Source organism: Leopardus geoffroyi, chromosome D2 (genome assembly GCF_018350155.1).
Source record: "Leopardus geoffroyi isolate Oge1 chromosome D2, O.geoffroyi_Oge1_pat1.0, whole genome shotgun sequence".
Classification (NCBI taxonomy): domain Eukaryota; kingdom Metazoa; phylum Chordata; class Mammalia; order Carnivora; family Felidae; genus Leopardus; species Leopardus geoffroyi.
This window is the reverse complement of record NC_059334.1, coordinates 57,519,693-57,541,883: the sequence shown is the minus strand read 5'-3', so window position 1 is coordinate 57,541,883 and position 22,191 is coordinate 57,519,693. Positions and strand designations below refer to the sequence as shown.

At 49.5% G+C, this 22,191-nt stretch overlaps 1 protein-coding gene across 7 annotated transcripts in view; it reads left to right on the top strand.

Moving 5' to 3' along the window:
• The first annotated feature begins 367 nt into the window (after positions 1 to 367).
• Positions 368 to 22,191, top strand: part of CRTAC1 (cartilage acidic protein 1) — a 158,210-nt gene continuing 136,386 nt past the window's right edge. For all 7 annotated transcript variants that reach the window (XM_045438483.1, XM_045438476.1, XM_045438475.1 and 4 more), the window contains exons 1-2: positions 368 to 541; positions 18,600 to 18,799. In XM_045438483.1, coding sequence (XP_045294439.1) covers positions 518 to 541; positions 18,600 to 18,799 — 224 coding nt within the window. In that variant the 5' untranslated portion in view covers positions 368 to 517. The remainder of the gene's footprint in view (positions 542 to 18,599; positions 18,800 to 22,191) is intronic.

The following is a 22,191-nucleotide window of genomic DNA, read 5'->3' as shown; positions in this document are numbered from 1 at the left end:
GGCCGCCCGCCCCCAGCCAGGCCCCGCTGCCTCCTGAAGGTTACGCGACGCAGCCGCGGGGTGCGGGGGGCGCCCGCCCTCGCCGCCGCCTGCGCCGCCTGCGCCGCCGCCCACCCCAGCGCCCGCCGCGCCGCGCCGCGCCGGCCCGGCCCGGCCCGGCTGCCGGCTGCTGCCACCGCAATCCCCGCTCCTAAATCAGCGCGGGGAGGCGTCCCCTCCCCCCACCGGCTGCCCGGGCTCCCCGCGCCGCGATTGGCCGTGCGGGCGCCCCCCGCCCCGGGCCCCCCCGCTCCAGCTGCTGCGCCATTGGCTGCGGGTCTCCGCCAGCCTTTACATAAGCCCGGGCGCGCTCGAGTGGAGTTGTATAAAGCGAGCGAGCGGTGGCGGGGCGGGAGGCTCGAGGCCAGCCCGGGACCGGGGCTGGGAGCTGGAAGGCGGCGGCGGCGGCGGCGGCGGCGGAGGCAGTGAGTGCCCGCGCTCCGACGCCCCCAGGCGGTGGGGCTGAGAGAGCCCCAAGATGGCTGCGAGCGCTGACCTCGGCGTGAGTACCCGCTCCCGTGCCCCCACTCCCTCAGGCGGAGAAAGTTTCTCCCGCTCTGCGCGCCCCTCCCGACTCGCCCGCAGGGGTGGCGGGGATGCCGCCGGGGAACCGGGAAGACGGACACCGCCACTGAAGGCGGAGGCTGTGTGTCCAACTTGCGCAGGACTCGACCGGCGCGCGGAGCCTCCCCCGCGGGCTGGGGGCGAGGCGGGCGCGGGGCTGGAGGTGGAGGAGAGGTGGGAGCGGGGGTGTGCGGACGACAGCCCACTCAGCTGGCAGGGAAGGTGTTGGGGGCGCCCTGGAGGTCAGCCCTTTGGGGAGGGGGGCACTGGGGCTGCCAGGGGGGCGGAGCAGGTGAGGAAGGATGTGCTGGGGGTATTTGGGAGTCACCCAGCTGGGCTCAGCTCCGAGCCGGGGAAGCTACTGGCCTCGACCAGTAGTAGCTCACCCACTACGCTGCTAGGATGGGGAAGAGCCCCGGGGAGCCTGTGCTTCTTCCCCGGGGAAGCCGAGCTCCTAGGCACAGCGCTCCGTGGCCGAGAGCTCCAGGAGCCAGCCCCGCGAGCAGCGTAGCTGCCAGCTGCCTTTGCTGGACCGAGGTGTGGTCTCCTCGCTCGCAGCCTGTTTCAGGCAAACCAGCTTCAGGCATTCCAGGGGGGAACGGGGGTCTTCCTCGGCCCTTGGGGGCACATGGAGGCTTTGATGGGGCAGCAGGCCAGACTTGGGGGCATGCCCAACAATGCAGCTCGCTTCTTCGCAGTACATACAGTAGTTGGGAACCCTGGTTAGTCCCGTTTCTGCAGAAACCCAACTCAAGAGTCCAAAGTCATCCCAGCCTGGATGGGAGCCTCTCAGAGTGGTCGGCAAAGGCTCCTGGGGTTGGAGGGGGGTGGGGGCACTCCCCTTCCTCAGGGAATGACTAATGAATATTGCTGGCGCCTGTGGTGGAGTGTGCACCTACTGTGGCTCCTGTGCGTCCCAGGAGGTGCTTCTGCTCTCCAGGCAGGACACGTTCTCGAGTCACACTTGAGATGTCTTCTGGGATGGGTGCAGGACTTCCCAAGTGAAGCCGGGTGGAAAAGAAGGGGAAAAGGTTCCAAGAATGGGGGACAGCTCTGTAGTGCCGCCTTGAATTTGGGGAACTCACGTGGGGAGACAAATGCTGCTGATGGGAGATTTTTTTACCCTGATGCCTTGGGGCTGGACATACCCAAGACGGAACCAGAGTGAATTCAGAGTCTTGCTGTACGTCACTCTTGGCCCTGAGGAAGGGGATGATGGAGCATGGAAAAGTGGGAACACGGTAGTTCTTCCAATATAGCTTTTGAGGAAGCATTTTCTCTCTCTCTGGCTTAAGAACATCATTCTGGCAGCAGGTCCCAAAGTCAATTTAAGAAGCAATGAAGGGGGGTTAGGGTCTTGAGGCTGGCACAGTGGACCAAATTAGAATATTCTGGTTTCCAGTTGGCACTGATGGACTCTGGAGAAGGTCAAAAGCATGCTCCTCAGTTGGGGTATATCCTTCACCTGTATACCATTCCTGAACATGAGTGGGTGTTTTGAACTCCTAGAGGAGCTGCTTCAACCTGGAGATCTTTTAGGGGGGTTATCAGTCCATAACCCCAGACCCAGCTCCATTCTCTGCCTGCAGTCAATGTTTTCTGCTACATTTCCCAACACCTTCTCTCCAATGTGGATTTGTGCAGCGAAATACCTGCTTGTTGCTCTTTCTTCCCTTCTCTCCATCTGGGTTGCACCTGGTGTTCTGAACCCTGATGTTTATTTTGTGGCGTCTTGATGTTTGCTTAAGATGTCCCATCCTGCACAGGTTGCCTGTAAATGTGTGGACCAGTAGTCTGTGTAATTCTAGGGAGTGAAACATACGCTGTTGTGGAGAGAGGACCAGGGACCACAAAGGCAGTACTATGAAAGTGCTTATGACAGTCTCCTGTTCTCAATCTTCCTTGCTGCCTGCGATCAGAGGTTAAAGGTGAAGCAGGCTCCTTGGTGTCCAGTAGGGGGCGCCAAAGGCACCCAGGTCAAGACTTTCCCACTTCTTGCTGTTCACTGACCGTGGTAACTAAACCTCTAAGCAAGCCGAGACCACAGCCCCCAACCCTCACCTTCATGATTGAAGCCCTTCTACCACAGGCTTCCTGGACATCAGGTGGTCCTGTCATCTCAGGTGCAATGGGGCAGATGCATGTACAACATTCCAAGGACAGAGAGCTAGTACTCAGCCCCACCTGCTCTCTGAGATCATTCCTTTGTGCTTGGTTCTGGTGTGTCCTTTGAACTTGTTAGCAGCTCCTGGAGTCCAAGAGCATTAGGGCTAGAAGGGAGGATCCTTGAAGAGCACCTAGTCCAACCTCATCCCATACCCAGCACTCACATGCATACTTAATTTACAGACGAGAAAGCTGAAGCCCAGTGAAGGCAAATGTCTGGTCCAAGGTCACAATGGCTCTTTGATGGAAAACACTGGATGAGGTTTCAGGATTTCCAGTTCTCTGCTCAGAGCTCTTTCCACTCTGTGACCTGCTTCCTCTTTACTATGGAGATGGACGTGTGTTCTTGGCACACTAGGTACTCGCAGCTGCTGACATCGGTCAATTAATAAAATTAGTAAATTTGGGGAAATTGTCTTCAAATCAATTATTCAGAGTGAGGAGCAGATAAAGTTCTTGTAATGTACATATGCAGGTAATAGAAATTCCTAATCGTTTTTTTCCCTTTCCTCCATTATCTTATCTCATTATTCCAAGCAGTCTTTTAGGCAGAGACAAAGCAACTCCAGTTCTCCGTCCATGCATGTAGGAATCAGAAGTGCCCAGTCCCTCTCTGTGGCCTTGAAACCCAAGTCAAAGCTCTTCCTTTCTTTCACAAAGGCGTGCTGGAGTAGGGTCTCCCTGTCCTGCATCATACCACTGCCACTGACACCTCCATTACTCAGATACTGGGTGGAGTGGAGAGTTCCCAACAGTTATTTGCCCATTTCCCCATCTTTGCTGCTCCCAGCTCAAGGTCAGAGTGCTAGGATGTTCTATTTTTGCAAAATCCTCGTATTAGGGCTTCTTGGGTGACCTGGAAGATGCTACCATTTCCACTGCCCTTTTTCTGTTCTGTAAGTCTGCCTGTCGACATCTGAGCTGGGCCCCGGGAAGGAGGTTTGCTGAGTAGCCTGTGGGCCACCCCTCCATTTCCTCTCCCCACCCCGTTCCTTTGCGCACTGCATGGAGCTCCTCTGGGTTCCTCCCAGAGCCTCAGCAGACTTGGTGGCGACCCTTAGAAGGAACTAGTGCCTGCCAAGCCCCAGAATTCTGAGAGCCAGATCCTCTTCTGTCCCTAAAGCTCACCCAAGGGATGCTTGTTGCCAGGGAAGATGCTTGAGTTTCCTCTTCTCCTCCAGGCTCACAGGCAAGCTGGGTCTTAGTCTTCAAGGGGGGAGGGAGGTAGTAAGATTACGTGGACCACCAGACAGCAACAGCCCCTCCTTTAAGAAGTGGGGTTCTGAGAGACCGTGCTTGAGATCCACGCCAGCTCCTGGCTCTAGCTGAAGAAATGTGCCTGCATTCCCAAGGCTTGGTCTAGTCTGGATAAGGAGAGGAATATAATTACGTAAAATACGGCTGTAGCATAGGATCTCTAGATTTTGGTTTAATGGAGGAGAGGACATAGAGTTTGAGAAGTGGCATTAGACCCTGAGAAATCAAGAAGCCACTCGTTTCGCGAGCCCCACTGGATGGCTGACCCTTACCTTACTCTCATTGGGAAGGCAATCCGTGGAGTAGAAAGGACACAGGCTTAGGATCTGGCTCCCCCACTTACTGGCTTAGAGACTTTGGGCAAACTGCTTAGCCTCTGCATGCCTCAGTTTCCTCCTCTGCAAAATGGTGAAGATGGCAGCCCTGTGATGAGGGTAGGATAGACAGTGAAGAGCAAGGAAGATAGTCTCTAACATGCCTCTGCCCTCAGTAAGACATACAAAGGTATTCAGCTGGAAGGGGATATTGTTGTGGGATCACTGGGAACCACACCGAGGCTTCCTTTTCCAAGCAAGCGAGGCCGAGTGTCCAGGTTTGCATATCAGCCCTCTGCTCACAGCAACATCTGGGCTGATGGACAAGGCCTTCCTGGCAGGGCTCCCTCCTTGCCTTCTTCCTTCCCCCACCTTGGGGCTTCGTTTGGGGGTTCTGCCATACTTGGGGAAAAGAAATTTTACAGGTCCCAGGATAATTCTGAATGTGATGAAGGGCCCTGAGCTATTGATTCCTAAGGAAGGATCTTTGTGCTGGGAGAAGCCTTCCCCGAGCCCAGTGATTTAAGAGTGCTGACAAATCTGTGCTCACCGAGCCTCCTGCAGGCTGCAGATACAGGCTTCCAGGCCAGCCGGGGCTCTGCGAGGGATTTCTGGGGAGCCTGGCTGGTTGCTTAGGGGACATAAACCTGTGAACTCTCCTTAGGAAAAAGTATGAAATCAATTGGCTTATTATCACACCCAACACACCCTGGACCACTTAGGGCAGTTAAGAAATGAGAAGCAGCAAAGGACTTGGAGGCTGTATTTGAAAACCATACAGAAAGATGTGAAGGGTTTGGGGACAGGAAGTTCACACTGAACCACTCGTGATCTTGACCTTATTGAAGCTCTTCGGCACTGACTAGAGGGCCTACTTTGCCTCCCAGACATTTGGCAGTATCTGGAGATACTGGTTGTCACCACTGGGCTAGAGAGTGCTACTACCATCTAATGGGTAGAGGCCAGGGATGAGGCTAAATATCCTATAATGCATAGGACAGCCCCCCCAACAAAAAAATCGGCCTAAAATGTCAGCAATGCCAGGCTGCGGAACCTGGACTGGAGCAGTACCACACAGAATCGTAGCATGCTAGAAATGGGAGGAATTTCAGACGCGTTCTCATCCCGCTCTCCCATTTCACAGTTGAGAACACTAAGATCTAGAGAGGTAAAAAGACGCAAGGGTCCTACAGCAAGCGGGCAGCCATGCTGGTCTGGAACTCAGATCTACTGTTTGCTGAGACCAACTTACAGACTCTCTCAAAGATGTGAAGATTCACTGTGAGCTGTGAAAACACTTAGAAAATTATAAAAAGACTATTATTAATATTGCTATTATTAAGAATTTGGGAGTTTGGAAAGTTCTATTTCTGACTGTGCCACTGACTCATTGTGTAACATTGGGCGCATCATTCCCCCACCCCCAGGCCTCTTTGAGTGTGTGTGTGTGTGTGGATGGCGGGTGGTCTTAGCAAATGGTAAGTACATCATAATCATTATCTTTAGAGAAAAGTACAAAGATTTGCCCTTCAAAAACCCTAGGCACTTAAAAAGGAGAAGATAAAAATTTTCCTTGAAAGACATCATGTTGACTTCGTAAGAAGCAAAGCGTTTTCTTCTTGGAAAAATTCCAGTACCCTGGCCCTGTAAGTTGGTTCCAGCCCAGGAAATCTGATCAACATCCGGAGGACAAACTGATAGCTCCACAAATGACAAGCGATTGGATTTGTCCCCTCTCCCTCCGGGAGGGGGAGGTGGGAACTTCTTCACCCTTTCCTGCTCAACCCTCTTGGCACAGGGAAGTTCTGCAAAGAACTTCACTGGAGGGTTGAGAAGGCGTGTCATTAATTAGTAAAACCTTGTTTACTTAACAGACAAATTCTTAAAGATCTCTTCCAAGGGACGTTTTGACATATTACTTTAATTAGCCACAGAAGAATTGCAAGTACAGAGAGTGTATAAAATGACCCTTCCTGTTGTTTCTAGTTACTGTTATCTTTGTTTGCACCCAACAAGTACAGTGACAAGGTCATGGGAATCACCGCTGAGCTCAAGGTGTCCCGTTGACCAAGGGAGAGACTGTGGGGACTTCCACCCTAACAGCAGCCTCCACCTGCCTGGAGAGCAGCCCCCAAGTGGAGCTTCCTCCCTCGGCATCCCTTCCCTGCCTTCCTTTGATGTCTTCTTTATAAGGACCTGTTGTGCCAGGTGAATCCTGACTCAGCTGTCTGGGTAGGAAACAGGCCTGGGAGCCCCATCCCCACCTAAATGGGCAGAAAAGCTCCTTCAAGATTGATAGGAGCGGCCTCGGTTGGTGTTTTTCACTGAAGGCCCATCTCTGGTCTCGCTCTCTGTGCGCTGAGGATTGGAGGTAGGCAGTCACTTGAGTCTCTCCTTAGAGGATCAAGGTTACACTCTGGTCAATCCCTGTAATCAGAGGAGCTAAGCAGACAGGCCCTTTCCGTCACCTACAGATTCGTTGTCTAAGTGACGTCGCATTCCCTTTCATCCTGGTCTCTAAGAACAGACTTTCTTGGAAATCGTAATCATGCACCTCTCCTCTGAGAAGCTATATATGTCCAAGGAGGCTTTTGCAAGTGGGGACACAAGAGTCCCTGAGAAGGAGAAATACTGCCTCGTAAGCAATGTCAAGGCAGGCACTGTCTTTTGTTCTTAGCCATAATAACCTCAGTGCCTGGCATGGTGCTTGGCACATGGAAGAACTCCGTGGCTGCTTGAATAAATAAGTGAATGTGGGTGGCTGTTCTGGGGCAGAGGTGGCTCTTGGTATGAAAGCGGATCTCCAAACTGGCCAGTCTTCCTTCTGGCTCCTTCTTCCCAGAGGGCTCTAGAGACCTCAAGGTCCCACTGCTCAAGCAGGGGTTGAGGAGTTCAGGCAGGGCCCACCCTACAAGGTGGTGGCAGGCTCTGAGCCTTGGGCAAGGCTGAGTTTCTCCTCCTCTTTACCACCCTCCACGCGCTCACTCCCCTTCCCTCCACCTTCCCACCAGGCTGCTGCAGGGAAGCTCAGTGTAAGTATGACTTTGCTTTCAGCTGATAGAATAGATGAGAATTTGGATTTCCACTGAAGACAGACTAGGGAGGGAATCACTGCTTCACCAAAAGCATCCCAGGGGCATGCTTCTAAATAGCAAGGTCCACTAATGCATTTTAAGTGATTTAGGAAAAAAACAAAAAAACAAAAATCCCTGACCCGTAGACTTTTAGGCCTGGAAAAGAAGTCTGGAGGTCGTCCAGTGCCATGCCACTGCCCTGCCCCAGGACGCCAGTCCCCTCTGTGAAACTTTTCAGAAGCTCACTCACTTTTCAGAAGCACAGCCTGCCCGTCCTGAACACTGCTGCCCCAAATCTAAATCGCTCTTTCTCATTAAAAACAATTTTTTTTAATAAAATGCAAGTCTGATCATATCTTAGCCAACGCCAAACCCTCTCCCATGGTATGATTCCAGGCTCCTGACCTTGCAGGCTCCACAGGCCACAGCTGCTGCCTCCACCTTTTCCCACACCCTGCACTCCACACCCCCGACCCTGCATTCCAGCAACAACTGCCTTTGCCTAGTGCACCCAAGCCTTGATCTGTAAATCCACATGGAACGCAGCTCCCTTGGAATCTCAGTTTTCCTTCCTTCCTTCTACCTGCCCTTCCTACCCGCCTCCCTAGACAACTCCTCTTACAGGCTGCAGCTGCACGTTGTACCTGTTGCTGCTCTGAGCTTATCCCTCCGAATTGTGCCTCACCCCTGCTCAACTATAAGCTCCTGGAGGTCAGGAGCCATGCCTTAGCTGTCATTTCTGACCTGGCCCATGGGCATCTACTGTTTGAGCATGCATGTGTATGTATATGTCAGTAAATGGAGGGGTCCTGTGTGTGGAAGGCAGTGCTGAAGAAGCCAAAGAACTCCACCAGCCTCCCTAGACAAATGAGTCACAGAAAGAAGCCTATCTCTCGAAGTCTGACAGTCAGTCCCCAGGCATTCCATTCAACTTTGGCAACTACTTCTGGAAGGGGAGTACCTGGTGGGCCTGGGCTCCACCTCCTGAACTGCGTTCCTTCATTCAACATTTGTTAGCAGTAGTAATAGTGTGATTGCTGTTACCGTCACCTACCATGTACGGACTTTGTGTTTGCCAGGCACTGTGCTCAGCACTTAACAGGCATTATCTCATTTCATTTCCCGTTTCACAGACCAGGGAGTCTAAGCAATTAACAATACTTCTGAGGCACCTGCTGTGTGCCCTGTGCGTAAGGCTAGGAGACTCCATTTGTCCTCTCACTTTCGGTAACCCCGTTTCATTAGCCTGCTAGTCTCTGTGGCACCTCCTAGCCTGGGTCCCCTGAGTTTTCCTCTGGCTTTTCTGGAGCAGGACCAAGTCTGCTTCCTATCCGTGAGTGCAGCTGCAGGCAGCATGTGGTGTTTTCCCCAGGTAGAGGGAAAGAGAAGGAAACCTTATATTTTCTGGGTGCTGGGGAAGATGCATAGGACTTGGTGGCCCCTCAGGTGGAGGGCGGCGGGGGGGGGGGGCAGATTCCGAAAGTCTAGCGTTTGGCGATGCAGAAGATGAGGACAGAGACGAGGTGGAGAGACACCCATGACTGAGGCCTCAGAACATATATTCCGTGGGGCAAGGCCTTTTGTTTGTTCTCAGTTGTCTTCCCAGTGTTGGGCACAGTGCCTGATACGGTGTGGGTGTGCGGGAATATGGAATGAATAAATGAGTGAGTGACTGAGGGGCACCTCCAGCTTTCTCTCCCACTTGGGCACAGTATTTGCTTCCCAGCTGGCATCTCAGCTTCCAGCTGCACCCTCCCATGGCTTCCTCCACACCCCACTGCTACACTGGGCTTTCTAACACACCACCCCCAGCTGGGTGGTTCCCTAACCCACTCTGGCTAGTACTGCTCATGAGACCGCCTCTCTTTTCCAGCCTCCTCAGCCACCCTCCTTCCCAAAGATTGCCCTGCCCCATCCTATGCTCCAGCCACACAGAGCCTCATTGCACAGCACAAGCCTGCTTGTCCACGCCTCATGCCGGCCCCTCGGCCCGGGACACTTTCTCCACCTTCTCCCCTTGGCCAACTCACCACTGCCTCTCTCTTGGGCCCCCCCTGCCACCGCAGGCAATGGTGCTTGCTCCTTCCACTGTGTTCCCATCTCACTTGGTTTAAGACAAGTTTGGTATGGTGAGAGAAGGTGTCTGTCTAGTGTAGTGTCCAGAATACCAATTCTGGGGCCGGTGTGCTTAGACACAAAATCTGGCTCCACTACGTACTAGCTTTGTGACCTTAAGCAGGTTACTTAACCTTGCTATGCCTTTGTTTCCTCATCTGTGAAATGGGGTCAGCAGCAACACCTACCTCACAAGGTTACTATGAGGATTGAATGAGATCATCTGGGCGAAGGTTTAGAGTAGTGCCTGGCACCTAGTCAGTAGTTAGGTAAGTGTTAATATTACTAGCCGTTCCTCATGTGGTACTTGTGATGCAAAATTGCAGTGGAAATCTGTTTGCCTGGTGTACAGAGTCCCATGAATTAAGCTAAAGAGAGATGTGATCAGTTCGGAGACGAGAAACAGAGCTCTGACAGGCCTGTGGAAGTGGGGGAGCTGAGAGGAAGGGGGTAGTTAGTATTGCCACTGTTCGGGTGAAAGACAGAGGAGCCGATCTCCGGCAATGGGGGTGGAAAGAACGAGCAGTTTGGAGAAATATCCATGGAGCAGCATGGACGTGGTGATCCAGCAGGTGTGAGGAATGAGGAAGAAGCAAGAACCAATTATGACACTGCATTTCCAACCGGAATGACAGTGTTGGGGTTGGAAGGGGCCCAATGAAGAGCATCCCCCTTCCTTACTCAGGTTCAGAACCAACTGAGAGAGAGAAGCGGGGAGGAAGAAGGGAGGAGAGAGGCAAGCCTCAGGCAGAGATTAGAATGCCACGGTCACTACAGATACTGCTGTTTGGAAGGCCAGGCTTCAGAGTGGGGTCTGTGGGGCACCTCACTGTGGCCCTCCCTGTGGGTGGGGGAAGGACTGAGCCTGCCTGACCCACCTCAGCACTGGGCAGAGAGCAGCCTCTGCAGGGAGGCAGGTCCATAAAGGGCTCTCCTGCCCAGTTCTTGCACACTGACCGGTCTGTGAGTCCCTGCTCAGGCCCTCAGGAGGAGGAGTTGGGGGGAGAAAGGAGGCTGGGAATGCTGCACCAGCACTGGATGTTCTCAGTTGCACCCTGTTGGTGATTTGGGCTGGACGTTTCTTTGTTGCGGGGACGGTCCTGTGCACCCTAGGAAGTTTGGCAGCAGCCCTGGCCTCTACCCACTAGATGCCAGTGGCACCCCCCTTCCCTGGTCTGACAACCAAAAATATCCCTAGACATTGACAGATACTCCAGGGAGCAGGTGGGGAAGCAAAATTGCCCCCAGTTGAGAACCCCTGCTCTAGGCAAGTGGAAGGTCTTCTGGATGGAAACTTCCGGAGTGGGAAATGAATGCTTCCTCCCAACTCATGATCAGGGGATTGGGGCCTTTAAATAGGCAGTGCTAGGGGCACCTGGGTGGCTCAGTCAGTTAAGTGTCTGACTTCGGCCCGTGAGTCATGATCTTACAGTTCATGGGTTCAAGCCCTGCGTTGGGCTCTGTGCTGACAGCTCAGAGCCTGGAGCCTGCTTTGGATTCTGTGTCTCTCTTGCTCTCTGCCCCTCCCCCGCTAGTGCTCTGTCTCTCTCTGTCTCAAAAATGAATAAAAAAGTTACAAATAAATAAATAAATAGACAGTTTTAGAAGGCCAGGAAGGCCAGGGTGGCTTAACAGCCGGGTCCTCCACACCTTTGGGTCTGCTCTCTGCTCCTTCTCCTCTTCTTCCTCTCCGGTCTGCTACCTCCTTAACATCTTTAACTTGTGGCTACAGCACCTACAGCACCCTATCTGTGTGGAAGCACTCCAGTCCCCCCCTGCCGCCGAGCTAAGTTAGGTTTCTCTTTGTGCGTCCTCCTCCATGGCACCCTTCACCCTGTACTGCAAATGTTGACTTCCTCCCTGTGACCTTAGTGCTGCCAAGCAGAATCCCAGGCTCATCGCGGGTCCACAGGGAGTGTCGCTATGGGTAAATAAACCAAGACGGCTTCTGTTGCCTCTTCTCCAAAGATGCCTTAGTTCCAAGCCCTCCTCCATGGGACTCTGAATAGATCTGGTGGCCCAGCCTGTACAGGGCACAGTGACCCTGCAGCTGTCTTTCTCCCTGGAGCCTCTGCCCTCTTACAGTGTCTGGAAAGGGTCTGGGCTCCCTGCTCATCTCTAACATCCGAAGCATCCAGAGCTCTTTTTAGAGTGAGACTCTGCCCTCCTACAATGTCTGGAAAGGGTCTGTGCTCTCTGCCCATTCCCAACATCTGAAGGATTCCGGGCTCTTCTTTTGTGAGATCCCGGGGTGGTGCCCTTGGCTCTTTCGGTAATTGCTAAAGAACTGCTTGCCCTGAAAATTGTCCTGGAAGCCTCTCCCCACAGCTGCCTGACCCCACATCCGAGATCTAGGTTGCTTGGTTACCAGTTTTCAGACCCAATTCAGGGAAGTCCCAAGGCTGCAGAAAACTGAGTTTGGCTGCATGTGACCCCCAGCCAATGTCTAAGGACGATCTAACCTAACACTATCCGTGTGAAAGGAAGGGAAACGAGCGGTGAGCAGCGCTGCCCTGCCTGGCCCCCGGCAGGTGCTCACTCGCTCACCTAACCCTTGAAACCTTGGTGTGGCATATGATTCCCACCTCACAGATGAGGACACTGAAGATCTGAACAATTAAGGAACATGCCCCAGGTCCTAGTTTGTGGGGCGGGGCGGGCGTTGAGATCCAAATCCAGGTCCCTGACTCCAGGCTTTGGGTTTTTCTTTCCCTCTTTTTATCCCGCTGAGGATTGCTCAAGAAGTTTGCTTAGAGAGCTTTTTTTTTTTTAATTATTATTACAAAGCAATTCTTCTCACTGTCTGAAACACAAGTTCTGCGATCTCTTGCCCTTGTTAAGACAGACCCCTCTCTGCCCCTGCCCACTCCTCCCCTGCAGGCGCAGCCCATGTTCCTTATCTAGCTAGGTACAGGTCCCCTGGCCCCACTCCCCGGCCTGCCCAAGCTTTGCCTTTGCGAGTCAGCCTCGCCTCCTCCAGGCCGCTCTGCCCCTACGTCCGCCCTTTGCACTTACACGCTTAACCTACCGCTCGGCACCACTCAGCGCTCGAATACATAGTAGGCACTTAATACCCGAGCACTCAAGAAAACAAAAAAATTCAGTTCAACCTACTTTTTAATTCTATTTTTAACTTCTCCACGCTCTCCCACAAGATTCAGATGTTCACAGTGGTGTGACAGGAGGTTTCCCAAGTCAGCCATGTAAAATGTGAGGTCACTCCGGGTGCCTGCTGTGCCGCGGCTTCAGGCGGTCCCATCCCGCTCGGCTTTCCTCCCCAGACTCCGCGTCTCACGTCTTCCTTTGACATTCTCTAGCTAAGCAGGCTTTCTTAGATACTTCAACAAGCTGCTGACGAATTTTGGTAGCAGAAACATTTTTCACTTTAAATCAGATTGTAGCTTACACTCCCGGATATCTGAGGACCATGCGCCTGGGGCAGTGGTTCTCAGCCCAGGCTGCCCATCAACATCATCTGGGGAGCTTCTAAAAATATACAGCACCCAAGCCCCACCTCAGACCGATGTAATCAGAACTGGGTGAAGGAGCAGGGCCACAGTGTGTTTCTAAACACTGCCCAGGTGATTCTGTTGGCCAGCTAGGGTTTAGAACCGTTGGTCTAGAGCCTTGCTACTAAAAGTGAAGTCTGCAGACCAGCAGCAGAGGCATCCTGTGACATTTTGTTAGAGTGCAGAAACTCAGGCCCCACCCAGACCTACCAAATCAGAATCTGCATTTTACCAAGATCTTCAGGTGATCTGGTAAGCACGGTACAGTTTGAGAAGCATTGCTTTCGGGAAAGAACAGTTTTTAAATAAGTGTTTGACAAGTTGCAAGCCATTTCTGCCGGTTCACATTATCATTTGGACATATTCCTTCCTTTGTACATTTAACAAATAATAATTGAGCACCTACTAGTACCAGGCACCATGATGGTTTTTAAGAACACATTGGCATGCATCTGTCTTTTTTTTAATATTTTTTTTACGCTTATTTATTTTTGAGACAGAGAGAGACAAAGCATGAACGGGGGAGGGTCAGAGAGAGGGAGACACATAATCTGAAACAGGCTCCAGGCTCTGAGCGGTCAGCACAGAGCCCGACGCGGGGCTCGAACTCACGGACCGCGAGATCATGACCTGAGCCGAAGTCGGCCGCTTAACCAACTGAGCCACCCAGGTGTCCCATGCATCTCTATCTTGCCTGCAAATTCCTGCCCATACCCCATTTTCTGTAAGCCTTTGATGGTAGCTATCTCTTTTCTCCTTGACCTGACCCCCCTCCAGTTCCAACCCTTCCCCTCTTCTCACTTTTTTGCAAAAACTGGAGTCAGAAGCCTTCTTTGTCACTCCATATCAAGTGTGGTAATTTAACTTCGAGCTGAAGACAGCTAGTACTTTGAGTGTATAAGGATAAACTGAGCCTGCAGCCCTGTGGATTGCATAACCCTCCCTTGATTTCAGCTCCTTAGATCTGGAGACAGAGGAGAAGGTTCTGGAACTAATCTCATACCTTCACTGTAGTATATACCCTGGTTTCTGGCCTGGGAGCTGTGGGATAGCTGTTCCTCGCTATTCAAAGTGCAGTTTGTAGACTGGAGCCATTGACGTCACCTGGGAACTTGTCAGAACTAGAGAATGTTGGACCCTACTACAGATCTACCTAGTCAGAATCTGCATTTTAACAAACCCCCAGATGATTCGTATGCACATTAAAGTTGGAGAAGTACTGAAGCACTCGTATAGAACAGCGTTTCTTAAATTTTGCGACATATTATGATCACATGGGAGCTTTTAAAACTCTGATGCCCCTGCTGCAGCCGGTGCGAGTTAAGTGGGAATCTCTTGGTATGAGACCAGACATCTATATTTTTTTATTGTGCTAATATATATCGAGAGAACATAAAGTTTGCCACTTTAGCCATTTTTAAGTGTACAGGTCAGTGACACTGAGTGCATTCACATTGTTGTGCAACATCACTATCATCCGTCTCTAAATTTGTCATCTTCCCAAACTGAAACTCTGTATCCATTAAACACGAACTCCCCGTTTCTCCTCTCCCCACCAAGCCCTGGCGGCCAGCATCCTATTTTCTGTGTCTGTGAACGTGACTACCCTGGGTACTGCATCTGAGTGGAATTATAGATTATGTATCCTTGTGACTGGCTTACTCCACTTAGCATAATGTCTTTGCAGTTTATCCATGTTGTAGCATGTGTCAGAATTCTCTTCCTTTCCAAAGGTTCTAGTATTCCATTCTATGTATAGACCACATTTTGTTTCCCCATTTGGACTCTTGGGCTGCTTCCATCTTTTGGCTATTGTGAATAATGCTGCTGTGAACATGGGTGTAGAAATATCTGTCTGAGTCCCCTCTTTTAGTTCTTTCCAGTGTAAACTCAGAAATGGGATTGCCGGATCACATGGCAATTGTATTTGGGGCTTTTTTTGAGGCACTGCTACATAGCAGTTTTCCGCAGTAGCTGTACCGTTTTACATTCCCACCAGCAATACACAAAGGTCTTACTCCTCCACATCTTCACGAACGATTGCCATTTTCCATCTTTTTTGTTTATTTGGTTTTTTTTTTTTTTTTTACTGTAACCATCCTAATGGTATGAGTGGTCTCTTACTGTAGTTTTGATTTGCATTTCCTTAATGGTTACTGATGTTGAGTGTCTTTTCACATATTAATTGGCCATTTGTATATCTCTTCTTTGGAGCAGTGTCTATTCAAGTCCCTTACCCATTTTTAATTGGGTTGTTTTTTTGTTGTTGAGTTGTAGGAACTCTTTATATATTCTGGATATCAATCCCTTATCAGATGTATGATTTGCAAATATTTTCTCCTGTTTGGTGGGTCACTTTTTTGCTCTGTTGATAGTGTCCTTTGATGTGCTAAAGTTTTAAATTTTGAGGTAATCCATTTTATCTGTATTTTCTTTTGTTGTGTGTACTTTTGCTGTCATGTCCAAGAAATCATTGTTGGACAACAGTATTTTTTAAAAACTCCCCCAGTGATTCTAGTATACAGCTACAGCTAAGCAGTGTTTCTCAAACTTTAACATGCATTTGTGTCACCTAAAGTCTTATTAAAATGCATATTCTGGGGGTGCCAGGGTGGCTCAGTCAGTTAAGCATCTGACTTTGGCTCAGGTCATGACCTCATGGTTCATGAGTTTGAGCCCCACGTCCAGCTCTGTGCTGTCAGCTCAGAGCCTGGAGCCTACTTCAGATTCTGTGTCTCCCTCTCTCTCTGCCCTCCCCTGCTCACACTCTCTCTCTCTCTCTCTCTCTCTCAAAAATAAATTAACATTAAAAAAATTTTTAATAAAAATTAAAAAATAATAAAATGCATATTCTGACTTACTAGGTCTGGCGTGGGGCCCAAGATCCTGCATGTTAACAAACTCCTGGCTGATGTTGATGCTGGTCTGGCGAGCAGTCTGTGTAGCCATGGTTTAGAGGAGTACTTGAGGGATTTCTTTCATGTGAGCCCTGAGAGTAGAAGGAGATATTTTCCAGACCTTTTCCTGAGTTTCTTCATGATAAAGTGCGTGTTCTCCCTGCACCATGGGGGAGGCTGTCCACTGCGGGGTGATTTCAGATTCCAATCAGATGGCTGATTCCTCTCTGGCCTTGGCCCCTGTGGGTGAACTACTGTAGAATCCTGCCAAAAGCTGTTTTGTTCAAAATATGTTCAATATGCTCAGAAAAGAAAATCACACAGGTTGGTCTGAAATTTTTGGAAGGAGCTAGGGAGAAAAACTACTGAAGGTCTGCTTCTAAAAAAAAAAAAAAAATCCTTTAATTCATCATAGAATTTTAGAGCTGGGAAGCACCTTTAGAGTCTATTCCAAACCTTCATTTTGGAGAAGAAAGCTGGGACCCAACAAGGCTGTGACTTGTTCAAGGTCACCAAGCAAAATAGAGGTCAACCCATAAGTGTATTACTTCTTTTTAGTCTTGCTTTAGGGTATTTATCTGGAAATGGTTAACACAGAGTAGCTACCTCTTTCATATGGCTCCTTTAATTAAAAGTTCACCTTTTCACAGAAAAGGTAAAAATCAACAGGCTGGATCAGGCTTCTTGCCTCTCGTGGCCTTCATTAGAAAATTTCTACCAGTTGCTTGTATTACCCTAATAGGGGTACCTGCCTCCCTGGTGGCAGTGACCCAAATTGCAGGAATGGTGCCCAGGAGGGACTACCTAGCTCCTAGAAGGTATACCCAATGCCACTTTCTCTTCTGTGTCCATTGAAAACCTTGTAATCTGATCACAGTACTCTTTCAATCCACTACCAATCAATTGGATCTGGCTCTCAGGTTGAAACTCATTTGCTGTCCCTATAATAGAGGTCATACCTTGAAAAGACCAGTGACCTTCAGATCCACCTTACATTTCAGCATGTCTACACTGGTTATTAAATACTCTTTAGCTTCTCATTTTTACCACCAGCTGCTCATTAATCCAATTATAAGTTTCCTTCATCCAACCAAACTTCCTGCCGAGTGGCAGAACTCTCACAGTGATGCATTTGCCTTCAGTGATTAGACAGCCCAGTAGAAGATACTGTCTTGTTCAGACATCTCTGTAATTTAGACTTGACCTCACTCTGACAGTGCAACACCCAACATGTGCCCTGTGAACAGGCTCCAAGAGCCTCCTTCCCAGGAAGGCTCACTGACATTAGTTTCTGCCCTGCAGTTGGAGCCCTGCCCCCTGGGTCTCTCCCCGGCCTCACCAGCAAGGCATTAGAGAGGCTTCTGAATCATGTTTGACTGTGAAGGCAGTGCCTGGGCCCCTCATTTGAGTTTCTGGGTCCTGAACTGAGGCAGGCTCATTTGTTGGCAGGAGTGTCTGTCTCCTTATGGGAAGCCAGCCTTCCCATCTTCTTCATTAAGACCTCAGCCTCACTCAGCCTTGTTCTCAGCTGCCAGACACACCAGCGTGCCAGCAGGAAAAGTTCCATCAAGAAGGGGTCTGCTGCCTTCTGAAGGCAGGAAGGCCCCACTTTGCCTGCAAGACCGAACCTACAGCCTTCATGGGACTTGTTCCAGGAGGGCCTTTAGAACACTCTGAGTTCTGATTCCAGGCCTCCAGGCAGAGTCTCAGGGTGGTGCCATCTGTAGCTCACACAAAGAGGGGGTGGAGTCCTTCTACCTCCTTGGCCGTTCTCATCAGTCTCCTGGGTGCATGTCACCAGCTCCCATGGCCCCAGGCTGCTCGGCAACACCCTGAGTTATGTTAGAGATATAATAATGAATTATACAATGGATTATACATAATTAATTTATAATAAAACACGCACACAATGGTTTAATTTCTCCAAGTGAATGATGTACCACCCGCCAGATCCTGCTGGAATACATTCCCTAACTGACTGTTTCCTGATCTGGAGATGATGGCCAGCTGCCCTAGGGAGGGACCTTGGCCAGAGGAACCTGCCAAGTCTCAGACTCACTCCAGGCTACCTCTGGGGTATCTCCCATAGAAGGATAATCCTTCACTGCCTCTATTGTTGTTCTAGACCAGGGTACTCATGGGGGCTCGCTCCACACCTGGACTATTTGAAAGTGGTTATTTTGTACATTCCCCCAATCTTTCTTTCAGAGTATGGGAGATGCTTATATATTTATACTCGACCATTCCGTCCTTCCTTCATTCACTCAACAAGTGTGTATTGAGTGCCTATTATGTGCCAGCCCCTGCCCTTGGCTCGATGCCAGCGAGTTAGCAAAGCACAAAGATTCTTGCCCTGGTGGAGCTTGCATTCTAGCAGAGGGAGACAGATGATAAATAGTAACCACAATAAATAAGTAGATTACGCAGTATGTTACACAGTGAAAGGTGCTAAGAAAAAGATAAAGCAGAGCAGGATAAGTATGATCAGGTGTGATGCAGGCAGGCTGCAGTTTTAAACATGGTAGTTAGGGCAGGTCTTAGGGGAAAGTGGCAGCCTAGGAATTGCCAAGCCCTCCGTGAACAGGGGGGAAAGGTACTTATGTGCCTACTCTGGGCTGTTTGGTTATCAGAACTTGCAGTAACATTCGCAACTTTTGGTTTCAGGTGTTCAGGATGTTATTGTTCCTGCTGCTGCTGCGGTTTCTGCCCCCCATTGAGGGGTCCCAGCGTGCTGAACCCATGTTCACTGCAGTCACCAGCTCGGTCCTGCCCCCTGACTATGACAGCAACCCCACCCAGCTCAACTATGGTGTGGCAGTCACCGATGTGGACCATGATGGAGATTTTGAGATCGTTGTGGCAGGGTAAGTGCCTCCTACCCTGAGTTTGACAGGTGTATTAGTCAGCTTTTCCTGTGATAAGGCTGAGTAACAACCACCAAAAGCCAGTGGCTTGCAACAACACATATTCCCACCCATAGGTCTCAGCTGGGCTCAGCTGGGGCTCTAGTATGCCATGTCCTTGCCTTTTGCTATAGCGGGGAGAAGATGGAGCATGGATGGTTTTTCGGAAAGAGAATTTGAATACTCTGCTTCAAGGCATTCTCTTCATGTTTTTAAACTTCCTCAGTTATACAAGCATTACTTCCTTACCAGTGTAGACATCCTACATAGGAGTGGCTTAAAGGTGACAATTATGATAGATTGGGATGCTCAAAGCTGCCTTTGCACAGTTATCTTCCATAAGACCAAGAAAACATTAATTGTCCACTTCAAAGAAGGGAGGAAGATGGGAATTCAGGGTAGCTAAACATCCTCTAAAGCGTGCCTTGGTGCCCACTGTTCCCTTCTCTTCTGAGAAGCAACATTGCGTAGAAAGACAAGCATGTGATTTAGAGTCCAGATAGCTTGAGTTCATGCCCTAGATCTACAGCTTTCTAGTTGCATGACCTTAAGTCAATCCCTTACTCACTGAGATTCAGGTGTATCAGCTGGAGAAAGGGGAATAATCATAATGCTTTCTTGTCTTGAAGCCTCAATAGGGTATTGCATGTACCAGTGCATTGTCAATTCTGCCAGTTACCATGGATAGTTGTTATTTATGGATCTCTAATACATTCCAGGCACTGTGCTAAGCCTTCTTCAGAGGCATTGTTTTATTTAATCCTCCTGACAACACTATGAAGTACATATACAAAGAAAGGAAATTAGATGGTAAGCCACCTGCCCTAGTCAATGAAACAAGATGTGGATGGGTCAGGATTCGAACCCCTGGGCTTCCTAACTCTAAAGCTGCTGAACTACAGTTGTGCAAAGTTTTGTCATCACTTCAAAAATCAGCCGACCAGTGAAAACACAAGGGCATGTCAGCGTCATTCTGGGAGGCCCGAGCTTTTATGGCAGCACTGAAAAAAGTCACTGGCAGGTAACATTATTTGTAGCAGTTGCATGTAACAGTAGAAAGCACTGACCTTGGAATTGGAAGACCTGGTTTTAATTCTAACAATACCACTCAATAGTTGCGAACTTCATGTAAGTTACTTAGCTATGTGGTGCCTGCTTTCCTCATCTGTATAAGGTGCCTATTGAAGTCTACCCCCACCTACCACCCAGGGCAGTCGTGAGGATCAGGGGTGATGATGTGTAGAAAAGATACTTTGTAAAGCACACTTCTTCTTCCATTTATTCATTTCTTCTACCCTGTGAAGAGTAGAAGGTACCTGATTCTAGACCCTCCTAGAAGTCTGGATAAGTGCCCTATCCAGTGGAACTTTCTGTGATGACATAGATGTTCTGTGTTGGTGCTGTCCAATATGGTGTCCATTAGCCACATGGGACTGTTGAGCACTTGAAATGTGGCTACTGTGACTGAGGAACTGAATTTTTAATTTTATTTCATTTAAACTAAATAGCCACATTTAAATTAGCATGGTTCTGGGTCTTAAGAGGGAAAAACTAAAGAGCAGAGTGTGCTAGAAAAAGGCAAATCAGAAGTGATTGTAGTGACCCTGTTGCCTGAGTGACCTGAGTAGGGTGGGGCCAAGCAGCTTGTCTGCATTCAGTGCTGTGACGGTCCAGTGTCTCTCTGAATCAGGGAGCAGCCCACCTCATCAAATCATTCCTCCCAGAGCCATGAGTCTCTGGTTAAATGACTTCGATGCATTTCTGAAATGTTCTAGTTGGCCCTGCCTCCTGTTAGGTGACACCAGCCTCCCCTGGTAGACCCTAGGAGTGACAGAGGATGGTGGGGCAACCATCCTTCCCTCCTGCTGGACCCTCCACAAGTTGCTGCTGTGGGCATGCCCTCCCTTCACCTTGGACGCTGGCTTCAAGTGCAGCTCTCCATCACACCCATCCTTTGACGTGCATGGGTTGTACTGCGTCTCCTGAACATGCAGCTTCATTCTTTCCAAGTGCTGGGCACTCATTTCATCTTCCCTTTCAATGAAGTCCCTCTCTCTCTCTCAAGAAACTCCAGGAATTTGCTTCTGTGTCCTCTGTGATGGGGAGGCTAGACCGTCGTTTGTAGTCAGCTTAGAGTAAACCTTGTCTAGCTTGCTGCTTCCTGTGGGTCCTATATAGCACTTGGGAGTCATCCTCTGAAAACAAAGCCCACACCATCCCGACTCTTTATCCTGAATCAACCAGAGATCAGGGAAAGACTGTTCTCTTTAATCCCAGGGGAGGGTTGAGCCAGGTGGGCCCTGTCTGAGAAAGCTTGGGCTGCTGAGTGTTCTTCTGAAAGATGATATTGCCCACCCCCAGCAAAGGAGAAGGCTTGCATGGAGGACAGGATGGCAAAATTGGGCAGCCACCCAGCTCCAGGTCAGGCCTTTTTTGTGGCTGTTGTGAAGCATTGTGAATTCTCAGAGCATCAGAAAGACACATTCTAATTTAAGTACCAAATACATTCCAAAGACAAATATAACTTTTTATTATCTTCAGCGTAGGATGATTTGTCACTGTCTTCTTCTTTGGACTGGATAACCAAGGGTTGACTGTGCAGACATATTTAAATCAGGACCTTGGGAGGTCATTTGGTCCACCCCTTGCCTTCCAATAAGGCCACACCTATAGTTCTTGGAGGCTCCATTTATTTAAAGCCTTCCAAGAGAACATGTGCAATCTTTTTGTAATCTAGCTCAATTATTTATGTCAAGAATCTGTTTGACAAATCTGAATCCCTCATATTAGAGTTTAATAAGCCATGTCTTTTAACTTTTGTTTTGCTCTTGCCTTTGAAGATATAAACCAAGTGGTCACCATCCTTTCAAATAAAAGACAGCTAGGATCACTGCTCTGACTTTCATTCTCTGTGGACATGCCACATTTCTGGCTTTGACTCTTATTCTATTTCATCTATTCTGTACCCATAATTAACTCTGTTTCCTTCTCTATTTGATTGTAGACTCTGTTTAAGAATCATGCTGCAAGAGTTTAAATTTCAAAAAATTAAATGTGAATGCCTTTACCTGGGGCACCTGCGGTCCAGTTCATGACAGGCCCCCTCTGTATTATCTTATAGACCTTTCCACTAGCTGGTCCCTGAAGGCATTTACGTTTGCGACCCCAGGGATAATGGTTAGCTCTTCAGTTTATAAGGCGCCCTGTACCTGAACTTGTCTTAGATTTGTTGACCTTGTAGTGTGTCTGACTCGAGCCCTGTTGCTTTGAGTATTTACTCTTTGAATAGGTTTGTTTTGTTTTGCTTTTTTGGTATCCTCGTTCTGGGTATTGATGGTATTGATTTTGAGCAT